The sequence below is a fragment of the Giraffa tippelskirchi genome, chromosome 4, assembly GCF_054371585.1.
Source record: "Giraffa tippelskirchi isolate mGirTip1 chromosome 4, T2T-mGirTip1v1.2.pri, whole genome shotgun sequence".
Taxonomy (NCBI): Eukaryota; Metazoa; Chordata; class Mammalia; order Artiodactyla; family Giraffidae; genus Giraffa; species Giraffa tippelskirchi.
In genome coordinates this window covers 126,733,956-126,749,205 of record NC_137278.1, presented here as the reverse complement: position 1 = coordinate 126,749,205, position 15,250 = coordinate 126,733,956, and the positions used below count along the sequence as shown (strand labels likewise).

General features: G+C 40.5%; 1 protein-coding gene across 2 annotated transcripts in view; it reads left to right on the top strand.

Moving 5' to 3' along the window:
- Positions 1 to 15,250, top strand: part of LOC145546168 (uncharacterized) — a 135,667-nt gene that overhangs the window by 113,394 nt on the left and 7,023 nt on the right. Inside the window, exon 10 of one of the 2 annotated variants that reach the window (XM_081592228.1) lies at positions 6,513 to 9,672. The exons of the other annotated variant lie outside the window; for it this stretch is intronic. Coding sequence (XP_081448354.1) covers positions 6,513 to 6,989 — 477 coding nt within the window. The 3' untranslated portion in view covers positions 6,990 to 9,672. Of the gene's footprint in view, positions 1 to 6,512; positions 9,673 to 15,250 lie in introns of those variants that run through there. 2 annotated transcript variants of the gene reach the window in all.

The window sequence follows — 15,250 nt, the reverse complement described above, 5'->3', positions numbered from 1 at the left end:
CTTCAGCAACCCTTATCATCAGTCAAAAGCAATAAGCCACATTGTCCTAGGAATGATATGTTGACAGAGAATTGTAAACACAATTCTGAATTCTTCTGATAAAACTTGACTTCCAAAGCTTCAGACTCAAAGAGCTGACTGACCCACTGCTGCTTTCTGAAGTGCTGATTTGCTCTTTTCTCAGCTTCTCCCAAGCTGGCTGTAACTTTGCACTTGCACTGAGACATGGTATTCTTTGTTTAGGGTCAAACTGCCTAGGTTTGTGGGAAAAAAAAAAAGTCTTTCGATCAAAGTTTTTGTTGGATATCAAATTTCTTTAATGAATCCTTTCCTTCCTAATACCTCATGGTTTTCTCTTTTGACTTTGGCTTTGACTCCAATGTAGTACAAACAACTAATAACAACTTCCATTGAATAACATTTCTTTTAGTTTATAAAGCAGTCTTTGTACCTCATTTTGTTGAATTCTTGTAACAGTTCTGTGGGGTCAGAGAGCCAAATGTGGTTTGGCTCTTTCTGACTGGGCAAGATGAGTTTGAGTGGTGGAGTGGCTTACCTGAGATTACACAGCAAATCAATCCTGAGGTTGGACTGTGTCTGTGTGTGTGTGTGTGTGTGTGTGTGCGCCCGCGCACGCGCCCACATTGCTCAGTCGTGACCGACTCTTTGCAACCCCACGGACTGTAGTCCACCAGGCTCCTCTGTCCATGGGATTTTCCAGGCAAGAATACTGGAATGGGTTGCCATTTCCTACTCCAGGGGATCTACCTGACCCAGGGTTTGAACCAGAGTCTTCTATAGCTCCTGCATTGACTGGCAGATTCTTTTTTTTTTTTTAATTAAATTAGTTTATTTTCTATTTTTTAATTTTACAATATTGTATTTGTTTTGCCATACATTGACATGAATCCACCATGGGTGTACATGTTTTCCCCTTCCAGAACCCCTCTTCCACCTCCCTCCCCATCCCATCCCTCCGGGTCATCCCGGTGCACCAGCCCCGAGCACCCTGCATCATGCATTGAACCTGGACTGGCGATTCGTTTCACATATGATAATTTACATGCTTCAATGCCATTCTCCCATATCATCCTGCCCTTGCCCTCACGCTCGCCCTCGCCCTCGCCCTCTCCCATAGAGTCTATAAAACTGTTCTATTTATTTGTGTCTCTTCTGATGTCTCGCATACAGGGTTATCTTTACTGATTGACTAAATGCCATATATATGTGTTAGTATACTGTATTGGTGTTTTTCTTTCTGGCTTACTTCACTCTGTATAATAGGCTCCAGTTTCGTCCACCTCATTAAAACTGATTCGAATGTATTCTTTTTAATGGCTGAGTAATATTCCACTGTGGATATGTACCACAGCTTTCTTATCCATTCGTCTGCTGATGGGCATCTAGGCTGCTTCCATGTCCTGGCAATTATAAACAGTGCTGCGATGAACATTGGGGTACACGTGTCTCTTTCAATTCTGGTTTCCTCAGTGTGTATGCCCAGCAGTGGGATTGCTGGGTCATATGGCAGTTCTATTTCCAGTTTCTTGAGGAATCTCCACACTGTTCTCCATAGTGACTGTACTAGTTTGCATTCCCACCCACAGTGTAAGAGGGTTTCCTTTTCTCCACACCCTCTCCAGCATTTATTGCTTGTAGTCTTTTGGATAGCAGCCATTCTGACTGGCGTGAAATGGTACTTCATTGTGGTTTTGATTTGCATTTCTCTGATAATGAATGATGTTGAGTATCTTTTCATGTGTTTGTTAGCCATCTGTATGTCTTCTTTGGAGAAGTGTTTGTTTAGTTCTTTGGCCCACTTTTTGATTGGGTTGTTTATTTTTCTGGAATTGAGCTGCAGGAGTTGCTTGTATATTTTTGAGATTAATTGTTTCTCAGTTACTTCGTTTGCTATTATTTTCTCCCATTCTGAAGGCTGTCTTTTCACCTTGCTTATAGTTTCCTTTGTTGTGCAAAAGCTTTTAATTTTAATTAGGTCCCATTTGTTTATTTTTGCTTTTATTTCCAATATTCTGGGAGGTGGGTCATAGAGGATCCTGCTGTGGTTTATGTCGGAGAGTGTTTTGCCTGTTTTCCTCTAGGAGTTTTACAGTTTCTGGTCTTACATTTAGATCTTTAATCCATTTTGAGTTTATTTTTGTGTATGGTGTTAGAAAGTGTTCTAGTTTCATTCTTTTACAAGTGATTGACCAGTTTTCCCAGCACCACTTGTTAAAGAGATTGTCTTTTCTCCATTGTATATTCTTGCCTCCTTTGTCAGAGATAAGGTGTCCATAGGTGCGTGGATTTATCTCTGGGCTTTCTATTTTGTTCCATTGATCTATATTTCTGTCCTTGTGCCAGTACCATACTGTCTTGAAGACTGTGGCTTTGTAGTAGAGCCTGAAGTCAGGCAGGTTGATTCCTCCAGTTCCATTCTTCTTTCTCAAGATTGCTTTGGCTAGTCGAGGTTTTTTGTATTTCCATACAAATTGTGAAATTATTTGTTCTAGTTCTCTGAAGAATACCGTTGGTAGCTTGATAGGGATTGCACTGAATCTACAGATTGCTTTGGGTAGTATACTCATTTTCACTATATTGACTCTTCTGATCCATGAACATGGCATATTTCTCCATCTATTTGTGTCCTCTTTGATTTCTTTCACCAGTGTTTTATAGTTTTCCATATATAGGTATTTTGTTTCTTTAGGTAGATATATTCCTAAGTATTTTATTCTTTTCGTTGTGATGGTGAATGGAATTGTTTCTTTAATTTCTCTTTCTGTTTTCTCGTTGTTAGTGTATAGGAATGCAAGGCATTTCTGTGTGTTAATTTTATATCCTGCAACTTTACTATATTCGTTGATTAGCTCTAGTAATTTTCTGGTGGAGTCTTTAGAGTTTTCTATGTAGAGGATCATGTCATCTTGACCGGCAGATTCTTTACCACTGAGCCACCTAGGGTTGGATTGGCAATTTTCAATTCAATACTCTTTCTACTGCACGTGAAAAAAACAAGGAGAGGGAATGTAAAGTGATGCCGACATTGTGGAAAACAGTATAGTGGTTTTCAAAAAATACAACATACAATTATCATATGATCTACCAACTTTCCTGCTGAGTATATATCTAAAAGAATTAAAAGCAGGGACAGTTATTTGCTTCATAACAGCATTGTTCACAAAAGCTAAAAGGTGGAAAAAACCCAAATGCCCATCAAGAGATGAAGGAATACAAAATGTGGTGTATGTCTACAATGAATTATTGTTCAGCCTTGAAAAGGAATGGAATTCTGATACATGCTGTAACATGGATGAATCTTAAGGACATTAGGCTAGGTAAAATAAGTGAGACACAAAAGGACAAATACTGTATCATTCCACTTATATGAGGTACCTAGAACAGTTAAATACAAAGTCAGACAATAGAACGTTGGTTACTTAGGCCTAGGCTGAGGGAGAACGCAAAGTTCCTACTTAAAGAGTACAGAGTTTTAGTTTGGGATGATGAAAAAATTCTGGAGGTAGATAGTGATCGTTGTACAATGATGTGAATGTGCTTAATGCTACTGAGTTGAACACTTAAAAGTGGGTAATATAGTAAATTTTGTACTGCAGGGCTTCTCTGGTGGCTCAGATGGTAAAGAATATGCCTGCAATGCAGGAGACCCAGGTTCGATTCCTGGGGTGGGAAGATCCCCTGGAGACAGGAATGGCTGTCTCCTTCATGCTTTAGAAGGGGATGAATAATCACAGATAGAAGGGAAATGAAAGTTCTCTCTTAATGTGTATAAAATTAATAACTGTGACTCACACTTTCACTTTCACATATTCTACTACAATAACAGAAAAGTCAGGGGAGGGGGATAATATGGGAAAAGCAGTAAACCTTGATTCTAGCCCTGGTTCTGCCTCTAACAGATAACCTTTTTACTCCTCAATTTCATTATCTGTAAACCAAGGGGGACCGGATTAGGTATTCTTCCAACTCTAAACAGTCATCAGAAAAATGCATGTTCTGAGGACAAAGCCATATCAGGATTTCTATTGAGGTCCCACCTGATGATCAAACATTTGTGGAAAGGACACATCCTCTCAGATAAGTGATGGAGACAAGTTGACACTTGCTATGATTTTCAGAAATAAGTGTTAGAATTGCCAGGTTTATTAGAATACCAGTCTGTAGGAAGAAGTGCAGATAAAAGGTGTAAGTGTTTTCTAACTATAATAATAACTATTATTATTCAGGCACCAATTAGAATCTAGAAATGCTACAGAAAAAAGTTGGTGAAGCTAGTTATCTCAAGCTTGGTGGACAAAAATCAATCTGTTGAACAAATATAGTATATAGTTTTAAGTAAACAAACATTATTTTAGCAAATGCAGTTTCCAATTACAAATATTTGTGATCTGAAGGATACAAATCAACAGTCCTTGTAACCATCACAATGAATCTTTGTGTATCACAAGAAAGCTCTTTGCCCTTCATAGCAAACAGCTTGAGAAACTTGACTTCATAATGACAAGTCATAAACTTTATGCTGCGTGCGTGCTAAGTCATTTCAGTCATGTCCAACTCTGTGTGACCCTATGGACTGTAGCCCACCAGGCTCTTCTGTCCATGGGATTCTCCAGGCAAGACTACTGGAGTAGATTGCCATGCCCTCCTGCAGGGGATCTTCCTGACCCAGGGAATGAACCAGTGTCTCTTACGTCTCCTGCACTGGCAGACAGATTCTTTACCACCAGTGCCACCCATGGGTAAATATTCACAGTTTTTTTCCTTTAAAGAAGTCTTTTAATTTTGTTCAAATTCTCTGTCATTTAGCTACAGAACCCCTTTTCGATATGACTCTTAACATTCCATAGATCTCGTGTTCCAAATAACACGTCTCCCAGGTTCCCACTTGATAGGAAAGCACTGCAAGTGAAAAGTGAAGATGATGTTAATGGCCCTCTCCCTGTCCCAATCGCTCCCTACCTTTCTGGTCCTTCCTCAGTCCCATGTCACCTTGGATGCAATGGGAGAGCACCACAGCCACTGACTGGGACAAATCAGGGCCAAGCAGGCTGCGATCATGTCAGGCTGCTTGCAAGTCTTCGGCTGGGGGGACAGATGGGGATCACTTGGGGATCTGTGCTGCTGCCTGCTCAGAGGAATTAGGGTGTGCATACTCATTTTTCTTAAATCTAAGATGTACTGCCTTGCTAAGTATTTGTCTTGTCAAATACTTGGGTTTGTTGTTGAACTGCTGGGGCTTGCTTCAGTGATAATTTGTAGCCTGTGCTAAATTAAAGAACATAGGCCTTAGAATTTTGTCTCCTCACTAAAAGGGAAAGGATGAACTGCAAACAGGAAAGCTTGATCCTTTGATCTGGATCATGAAGGAGTCAAGATACCTAAAAGGGCATTCCTGGTTGAGGTTGCTGGAATTCTGGCCCTCCTCAGGGTTCTGCCACGAGTCCTCTTGAAACTCCACACGTTCACCCTTTCCCACATTTCACTCTTTCTGTAGGCTAGTGACACCTAAATCTCCGTCACCAGTCCAGACTTCTCATCCAAGACTTGGAGCCTCTCCATCAGAGATGTCCTAGGTACTTCAGGAACAAGTCCAAATAAAAAATCCATTTGGATCATGAAGTATAAGGTTAAGAAGGCATAAGAAGAGTTGCAAAAGATGAAATTATAAATAATGTAAGACCTCGTGAGACATGAAGAGAAGGAGGAGGAAGGGGAAAAGGAATAGGAAGGGAAGGAGGGAGAAGGGGAGGCAGAGAAGCACAAACTTGATTTTTAAGAGCAATGAGGAGCACTGAAGTATTTTTAACAGGGAGTGACACAATTATTCATCCATGGTTTAGGAAGATCGCTAATGACCCAATACCATTGATGAATTGGACAGAGACAAGACTGTGAGTGGGAAGAACTTTTAGGTGGCTATTGAGACAATCTGAAAGGGACATAGGAAGGAGGCAGGGGATCTGGAGAGGGGACTCTGCTAGGGGTCAGAAGATTGAAGAGGGAATAGAGTCCCCATGGCCAGCCAGCTGGTGCCCTGATAATGCCCACAGTCCTAGGAAAACTCCAGAGAAGGGAGCAGGGCTGCTTGGTCACATGCCTTCTCTCCACCTCAAGAGTCTCATCTCACACTAAACCTCCTTCATTTTTTCCTTCCCCAAAATATGAGTGCCTACTATGCAGCAGACACTGTCCTTGACACCAGGGATACAGTCATTAACAAAGAGACAAAAATTCCCCTTTCCTCTGGAAGAAGCAGTCTAGTGGGGCAAGAGATAATAATATGTATTATATTGGGGAGTGACCAATGCTCTTATAAAAATAAAGACAGGAAAAAGAGGGATAGAAAGAAAGAAGGGCAACAAAAAAGGGTAAAAAAAAAAAAAAAAGAAAAGGGTGACCTAAGATTGCTGCTTAAGAAGTCCTGCTTTTTGTTTTAGTGTTTCCTGCAATAATTAGTTCCTTCCCTCCTTTCCTTCTTTTCACGAACGGAGGTTCGTGACATTGTACAGGAGACAGGAATCAAGACCATCCCCATGGAAAAGAAATGCAAAAAAGCAAAATGGCTGTCTGAGGAGGCCTTACAAATAGCTGTGAAAAGTACACAAGCAAAAAGCAAAGGAGAAAAGGAAAGGTATACCTATTTGAATGCAGATCTCCAAAGAATAGCAAGGAGAGATAAGAAAGCCTTCCTCAGTGATCAATGCAAAGAAATAGAGGAAAACAACAGAATGGGAAAGACTAGAGATCTCTTCAAGAAAATTAGAGATACCAAGGGAACATTTCATGCAAAGATGGGCTCAATAAAGGACAGAAATGGTATAGACCTAACAGAAGCAGAAGATATTAAGAAGAGGTGGCAAGAATACACAGAAGAACTGTACAAAAAAGATCTTCATGACCCAGATAATGTCGATGGTGTGATCACTCACCTAGAGCCAGACATCCTGGCTCTAGGATGTCTAAGATGATGCTGTGAAAGTGCTGCACTCAATATGCCAGCAAATCTGGAAAACTCTGCAGTGGCCATATGGCTGGAAAGGGTCAGTTTTCATTCTAATCCCAAAGAACAGCAATGCCAAAGAATGATCAAACCATCGCACAATTGCACTCATCTCACACACTAGCAAAGTAATGCTCAAAATTGTCCAAGCCAGGCTTCAGCAATACGTGAACTGTGAATTTCCAGATGTTCAAGCTGGATTTAGAAAAGGCAGAGGAACCAGAGATCAAATTGCCAACATCTGTTGGATCATCAAAAAAGCAAGAGAGTTCCAGAAAAACATCTATTTCTGCTTTATTGACTATGCCAAAACTTTTGACTGTGTGGGTCACAATAAACTGTCGAAAATTCTGAAAGAGATGAGAATACTAGACCACCTAACATGCTTCCTGAGAAATCTGTATGCAGCTCAGGATGCAACAGTTAGAACTGAACATGGAACAACAGACTGGTTCCAAATCGGGAAAGGAGTATGTCAAGGGTATATATTATCACCCTGCTTATTTAACTTATATGCAGAGTACATCATTAGAAATGCTGGGCTGGATGAAGCACAAGCTGGAGTCAAGATTGCCGGGAGAAATATCAATAACCTCAGATATGCAGATGACACCACCCTTATGGCAGAAAGTGAAAAAGAACTAAAGAGTCTCTTGATGAAAGTGAAAAAGGAGAGTGAAAAAGTTGGCTTTAAACTCAACTTTCAGAAAGCTAAGATCATGTCATCTGGTCCCATCACTTTATGGCAAATAGATGGGGAAGCAATGGAAACAGTGACAGACTATATTTTTGGACTCCAAAATTACTGCAGATGATGACTTCAGCCATGAAATTAAAAGACGCTTGCTCCTTGGAAGAAAAGTTACGACCAACCTAGACAGCATATTAAAAAGCAGAGACATTACTTTGCCAACAAAGGTCCATCTAGTCAAAGCTATGGTTTTTCCAGTAGTCATGTATGGATGTGAGATTTGGACTATAAAGAAAGCTGAGTCCTAAAGAACTGATGTTTTTGAACTGTGGTGTTGGAGGAGACTCTTGAGAGTCTCTTGGACTGCAAGGAGATCCAACCAGTCAATTCTAAAGGAAATCAGTCCTGAATATTCATTGGAAGGACTGATGCTAAAGCTGAAACTCCAATACTTTGGCCACCTGATGTGAAGGATTGACTCGTTGGAAAAGACTGTGATGCTGGGAAAGTTTGAAGAGGGTAGGAGAAGGGGTCGACAGAGGATGAGATGGTTGGATGGCATCACCGGCTCAATGGCCATGAGTTTGAGCAAACTCCCGGAGTTGGTGACGGACAGGGAGGCCTGGCATGCTACGATTAATGGGGTCGCAAAGAGTCGGACACGACTGAGTGACTGGACTGAACTGAACTGATTTACTTTCCTAACACATATCCTTTTTCCAGTTTTTGCTGAACAGAAAGAGTAGCTGTCTGGAAGTATCTTGGGATATTTCACTAAGGTTAATTGGAAAGTACTTTAGTGGGCAGTTAGAATGTCTTTGCTTTCATTTAGTCAATATTTGGTCACCAAATTATTTAGTTTGAGAGAGCAAATCAGGGACTGTTTGCTTGGCTTGAGTTCCACTCATTTCAGTTCCTGGAACAATGGTTATCATTTAACCTCTCACCACCAAATAAAACTGAACAGACTGGATCCCACAACTAGATAATAGAATATTTTTTCAGTTAACAAAGTGCTCTTGCAAAAGATTCTCACATCAACTTCATGAGTAATAAGAAATTTAAACATTGAGGACAGTGGTTTGGGGGACAATGTCTAGAGAAATTAGATTAAGAGTTTTAATATAGGAGTGAACAGTGCACAGAGGAATTAATTGCCCATTTAATTGACTTCTTTTAGGAATCCTGTGATTAAACTAAATGTGGACAGAGGGGATTGTGCTGTCTGAAATGGTAATTAGGATTCCTCTGTGTATGTGTGTGTGCACATGCATGTGCTTGTGTGAATGTGTGTCCTTGTATGTGGTGACCTATGCAGGAAAACAAGAGAAAAGTGACAAAATACAAACACAAACATCTAATTTGAAGTCAAAGAGCCTTTTTAGAGAATATAGTGCATTATTTTTTCTTGCTAAGCAACTTGGACTCTTGGGCTAGATATTTAACTTATTGGAGAGCCACACTTTTTATTTATAAAATGGGAATATCTCATAGGCTGATTTTTGTGTCTAGTACAAATAAAATCAGTCAATAAGTGTGTGCATGTGTGCATACTAGGTTGATTCAGTTGTGTTTGACTCTTTGTAACGCTATAGACTGCAGCCCTCCAAGCTCCTCTGTCCATGGCATTCTTCAGGCAAGAATGCTATAGTGGGTTGACATGCCCTCCGCCAGGGGATCTTCCCAACTCAGGGAATGAACTGGCATCTCTTACATCTCCTGCATTACAGGCAAATTCTTTACTGCTAAGCCACCAGGGAAGCCCCCAATAAGTATGTATTGCATTAAAAATTCTTTCCATTTGTAACCATCCATCATTAACAAACAAAATATTATAAAGTCATAGCTTATTTGAATTTCCTTGCAAGGTTATTCAAGTATTCTTTATAGAATTTATTCTTATTATGTTTTGAAAATGTATTCATTCCTAAGGTATCTTGGGATATGTAATAAAAAGAAATATAGACTTTAAAAAAAGAATAAAAGAAGCCACACAACAAGGTGCAAACCAGACTAAATAAATAGGACTTGTATCCTGCCCTGAAATGTGGCTCACAAGGGTGAGCGTGATCAGGCCTGGGCCATTACCCTGCTGAAAACATCTTTGCATAGGTACCTGTAGGAACTCAGTAGGAGCCCCATGTTCTGTTAACTGAACAGCAGATTAAATCCTCAAACAAACTTCTGCAGTGCACTCACAACTCAGTTAAATGAATTCTCATTTCTACAACCAAACGAAGTAAACAAAAGGATCCACTGATCTATTCAATGGTAATATTTTAAGCACTTGCTTTTTATGGCAACAGTTGAAGATGAATTAAATAGGTGAACATCACAGCCATGAGGAATGCAGTGGCTTAGGAAGCAGACCTGAAGATAGAGTCACCACTATAACTCAGAAAAAATTTCCCAATAGACTACAACAGCATCCCAAATTGTCGTAAGCATTTGATGTGTATTGCGTGTGTGTGTATGAAGTCGCTTCAGTCATGTCCAACTCTTTGGACCCTATGGCCTGTAGCCCAACAGGCTTCTCTGTCCATGGGGATTCTCCAGGCAAGAATACTGGAGTGGGTGGCCATGCCCTCCTCCAGGGGATCTTCCTGACCTAGGGATCGAACATGCGTCTCTTACATCTCCTGTATTTGCAGACGAGTTCTTTACCACTAGTGCCACCCAGGAAGCCCCTTGACGTGTATTAATCTCATCTTAATTACCATTGCAAACCTGTAAGTCAATTAATTATCTGAGAGGTGGGAATATCCCACTACATAAGATCTGGCACGCAGCGGGAACTACTAAATGTTAGAAAGTTAGAATAAGAAGAGGAGTTAGAACCATTTATTATGACAATAATAATTGATGACTTACCATTATGTTTACTCTTCACTTAAACCCCTCGTTGACCTCGTAACATAGGAATAATTGTCCTCTAAGTGTGAAGAAATTGGAACTCTGGAAGTGAGCACAGGCATCAAGCGGTAGGAGACCAGAGACCCTAACCTAGTTGTTCTGACTCCAAATCGAGTCAAATTTGTACCTTAGCAAACCCCTACAGGTTTAGTCTTGTTTTGGAGCACCATAAGGGCTTAAACAGCAGGAGACTTAACCCTGGACAAAAAAGGGCCTAATAGTTTTTTTCCATCCAGTATAATTTGGCATCTAACTCTGTCTCACCACTGTCTTACCTTGTTTGTGTCAAGTCTAAGTTTGTGGGATCTTATTTGATGTCTCTGCATCCTTTTACATTGCTGATCATGGTCTTGAGACTCTGCTCCTGTGGCTTTCATGTCACATAATCCTATCCCTCTAACCCAAGGTTTTTGTCCTAAACTTAGCCTGAATAATGGCTAGTATTTATTGAATGCTTCTGACATGGTAAGTATTGTCCCAGTCTTCTTATATGTATTCACACGTAGTAGTTTATTTAATCCTCATAATAATCCTATGAACCAGGTGTTACTATTGACTTTCTTGAAAAGAGGAGATTAAGCAATAAAAGAAAAATAAGTTTTCTACATCAAAATTAAATATGTTTATTGTCAAGGGACACTATTAAAGAGTGATAACATACTCACAGAAGGCGCAAAACTTGCAAAGCATATATCTGATTGAAGATTAATATCCAGATGATGTAAAGAACTCTTAAAACTCAATGACAAAATAAACCAATAGCCCAATTAAAAAATGAGCAAAGAACTTGAGCAGACATTGCTTTGTGTGTAAAAGTCACTTAGTCGTGTCTCACTCTTTGCGACCCCATGGACTATACAGTCCATGGAATTCTTCAGGCCAGAATACTGGAGTGGGTAGCCTTTGCCTTCTCCAGGGGATCTTCCCAACCCAGGAATAGAACCCAGGTCTCCTGCATTGCAGGCAGATTCTTTACCAGCTGAGCCACAAAAGAAGCCCAAGAACACTGGAGTGGGTAGCCTCTCCCTTCTCTAGGCAATCTTCCAGACCCAGGAATCGAAACCAGGTCTCCTGCATTGCTCTGAAGATATACAAATGGCCTCACTTTTCTTGATCTTTTAGCAGCATTTGATATGTTAATAGATGGGGGAAACAGTGGAAACAGTGAGGGACTTTATTTTTGGGGGCTCCAAAATCACTGCAGATGGTGACTTCAGCCATGAAATTAAAAAGACGCTTACTTCTTGGAAGAAAAGTTACGACCAACCTAGACAGCATATTAAAAAGCAGAGACGGCTTTTACACCAACCAGCCTGAAATCTTTGCCATGTATGTCCTCCTCCCCATAAGAAGAGTTACCTGGGGGCAAGGACTGAGTCTTCCTGTCTCTACCTATGGCACCCAGCAGAGAGGCTGGCAGCTAGCAAGTGCTCTGGAAATGTATTGAATAAATGAATGAGTGAATGAAAAAAAAAATAAATAAAAAGCAGAGACGTTTCTTTGCCAACAAAGGCCCGTCTAGTCAAGGCTATGGTTTTTCCAGTGGTCATGTATGGATGTGAGATTTGGACTATAAAGAAAGCTGAGCGCCGAAGAATTGATGCTTTTAAACTATAGTGTTGGAGGAGACTATTGAGAGTCTCTTGGACTGCAAGGAGATCTAACCAGTCAATTCTAAAGGAAATCAGTCCTGAATATTCATTGGAAGGACTGATGCTGAAGCTGAAACTCCAACAGTTTGGCCACCTGATGTGAAGAACTGACTCATTGGAAAAGACCCTGATGCTGGGAAAGATTGAGGGTGGGAGGATAAAGGGACGACAGAGGATGAGATGGTTGGATGGCATCACCGACTCAATGGACATGAGTTTGAGTAAACTCCCGGAGTTGGTGATGGACAGGGAGGCCTGGTGTACTGCAGTCCATGGGGTTGCAAAGAGTCGGACAAGACTGAGCGACTGAACTGAACTGAACTGACATGTTAATCAAGGCCTCTGTTATAAAATACTTTGTTAATTCAGCTTCAGAACACCATTCTTATGTCTGACTGCTCTCGTTCAGTCTTTGCAATTTCCTTTTTATCTCCTGATTTCCAGCTTCAGATACCCCAAAGATCTCAGCGTTCCGACTCCATCCTCTGACCTATATTCATACCTTTAACCACATCCCAAACTCTGACATCTCCCAGTCTGGGTCTCTCTCCTAAACTTAAACTCGTATATCTAATTGCTTGTTCTATATTTCCACCTAAAGATTAGTAAGTATTTCATATGTAGCCTATCCAAAACCAGTTCAATTTCTACCCAAACCTTACTGGGTGCTCCTTCTCAATAAATGACAACTCTGTCCCTCCAGGTTCTCAAGTTAAACACCATAGAAGCTTCTAGACCTCCCCATTCTTATACTGCTCATTCATTACATCAGCAAGACCTGTTGGCTCTACCTTCAACACAGATCCAGAATTTGATCACCCCTCATTGCCTTCACTACCACCACCCAGCACCCCTCATACAGATCACTGCAGCAGCCAACAGGTCTCCGGCAAAAATCTAAGCCATGTTACCTTCGTGCTCAACAACCTCCAACGGCTTCCTAACTCGAAGTAAAAGCCTTGTTCATTCCAAGATGCTCCCTGACTGGCCAGCCCCTTTCTCGTGGGGATTCAGCCTCTACTTCTGTTCCTGCCTCAATGCCCTTTCACTTAGCTTCTGCAATACTCTTCTGTTTGTGGGGGCTGGTTCCCTCACTCCCTCACACTTAACCCCCATAAAAAGCATCCTGCATCCTCCATATCCCTCTTGCATGAGTGCTTAGTCATGTCTCTTTTGCAACCCCATGGACTGTAGCCCACCAGGCTCCTCTGTCCATGGGATTCTTCAGGCAAGAATACTGGAGTGGGTTGCCATTTCCTACTCCAGGGGATCGTCCTGACCCAGGGATTGAACCCACATCTCTTATATCTCCTGCATTGGCAGGCAGGTTCTTTACTGCTAGCGCCACCTGGGAAGCCCAGCATGCAGCATACACTCTAATTAAATTGCCATTATAACTTTGGCTAGTTGAAGAAACAAAGAAGGGAGGGACTTGGGAGGGTATGCAACTTAAAGTGTATTTTTTAAAAAGTATTTATTTGGCTACATTAGGTCTTAGTTGAGGCACTCGGGCTCTTCAATCTTTGTTGCGGCATGCAGGATCTTTAGTTGCAGCTTGGGAACTCCTCAGTTATGACGGGTGGGATTTAGTTCCTTGACCAGTGATCAGATCTGAGCCCCCTGCATTGGAAGTGTGGCATCTTAGTCACTGGACTTCTAGGAATTCCCAACTTAAGGGGCTTTAATATAGATTATGTGATAGATTAAAAAATTTTCAAAGCATTGGTCCCATGGGGGAAATAACATCAGCAGTCTTTATTTGATAAAATGCTGAGAACCTCTGGATTACTTATTCCAGGTTTTGAAGCTCAACTGAAACTCAAATTCAACATGATTTCAATAAGAAAACATTTAAAATTTTAATACTGTGTCTGGTCATACCCTGGCTTCTGGACACACACAAACTTAAGGGTTTTTGTTTTTCTTTTTTCTAGTCTAACATTTCTCTGTATTTTGACTAAGTTATTTCTCCAATAACAACAGATTGCTGCCTTGTCCCCTTCTCTCTAGGGCTCATTTCAACCTAAGAGGGGATGGCTTATATGGATGAATATAAGCCCCAACTAACAATGAAATCCTGCACATTTGCAACTTATCAATTTCTTAAATTACATTTTTTTCTATTATACAAACGTTTCACATTTATCTTTGTAGGAAAAAAATGGCTAAGTTACTCTTATATCAATGTTTAAGAGATTATCATTGTTAAGTTCCTCAGATCTTGCGAAATATTCATACACTGAACATAGTACCCTTGTCACTGGCTATCATTAATAATGTATCATAGCTTAATCTTCTTCTAAGTACAGGCAAGATAAGCAGCTTCATGACTAACAGCCAGGCATGGGTGCTAAAGAATAAAGTCAAAGAATAATGTGTTTCATATCAAAGAACCACACCAAGCTCCATTTCAGCCAGTATTTATAGATGATCCCAGATAGGAAACAAGAGATTCTTTTGTTCCTGAAATGAAATAAAAACCTAAAAATTCTCTTCCTTGAGCAAACCTTGCAGTAGGACATTCCTTCATGATTTAAAGATCATGCTAAGAGGAAAGAAATAACATGTAATCATAGAGAACAACTGTTTCTTCTGAATTCTTACAGTCCCCTGTTAAAGTACTTGTATTGGACTGTTTTAAAAATAAGGTATACTTAGTTCTTAGTAGGTTATTTTCTGTGTTGGAACCAGCTACATTGTTTTAAAACTACTATCTCCTTCGCCTGCCACCTCTTCTTAACCTTTCTAGCCTCTAAAAATTGAATAATTTCCAAGATGCTCACCTGTGCCTAAATACTAGCTTTCTTGTACCCTGGAAGAGAAAGACAAATCTGGCTTTACATAGTGGAACTGTATCTCTAAGAAAGAGACAATCTGAGAATCTTACTCCTAGAAGAGGATTTTGGAAGTCTAGTCCAATTCATAAATGACAACTTGTCTTGTTCTTACTCAGAAAACTGTGCTCATTATGGT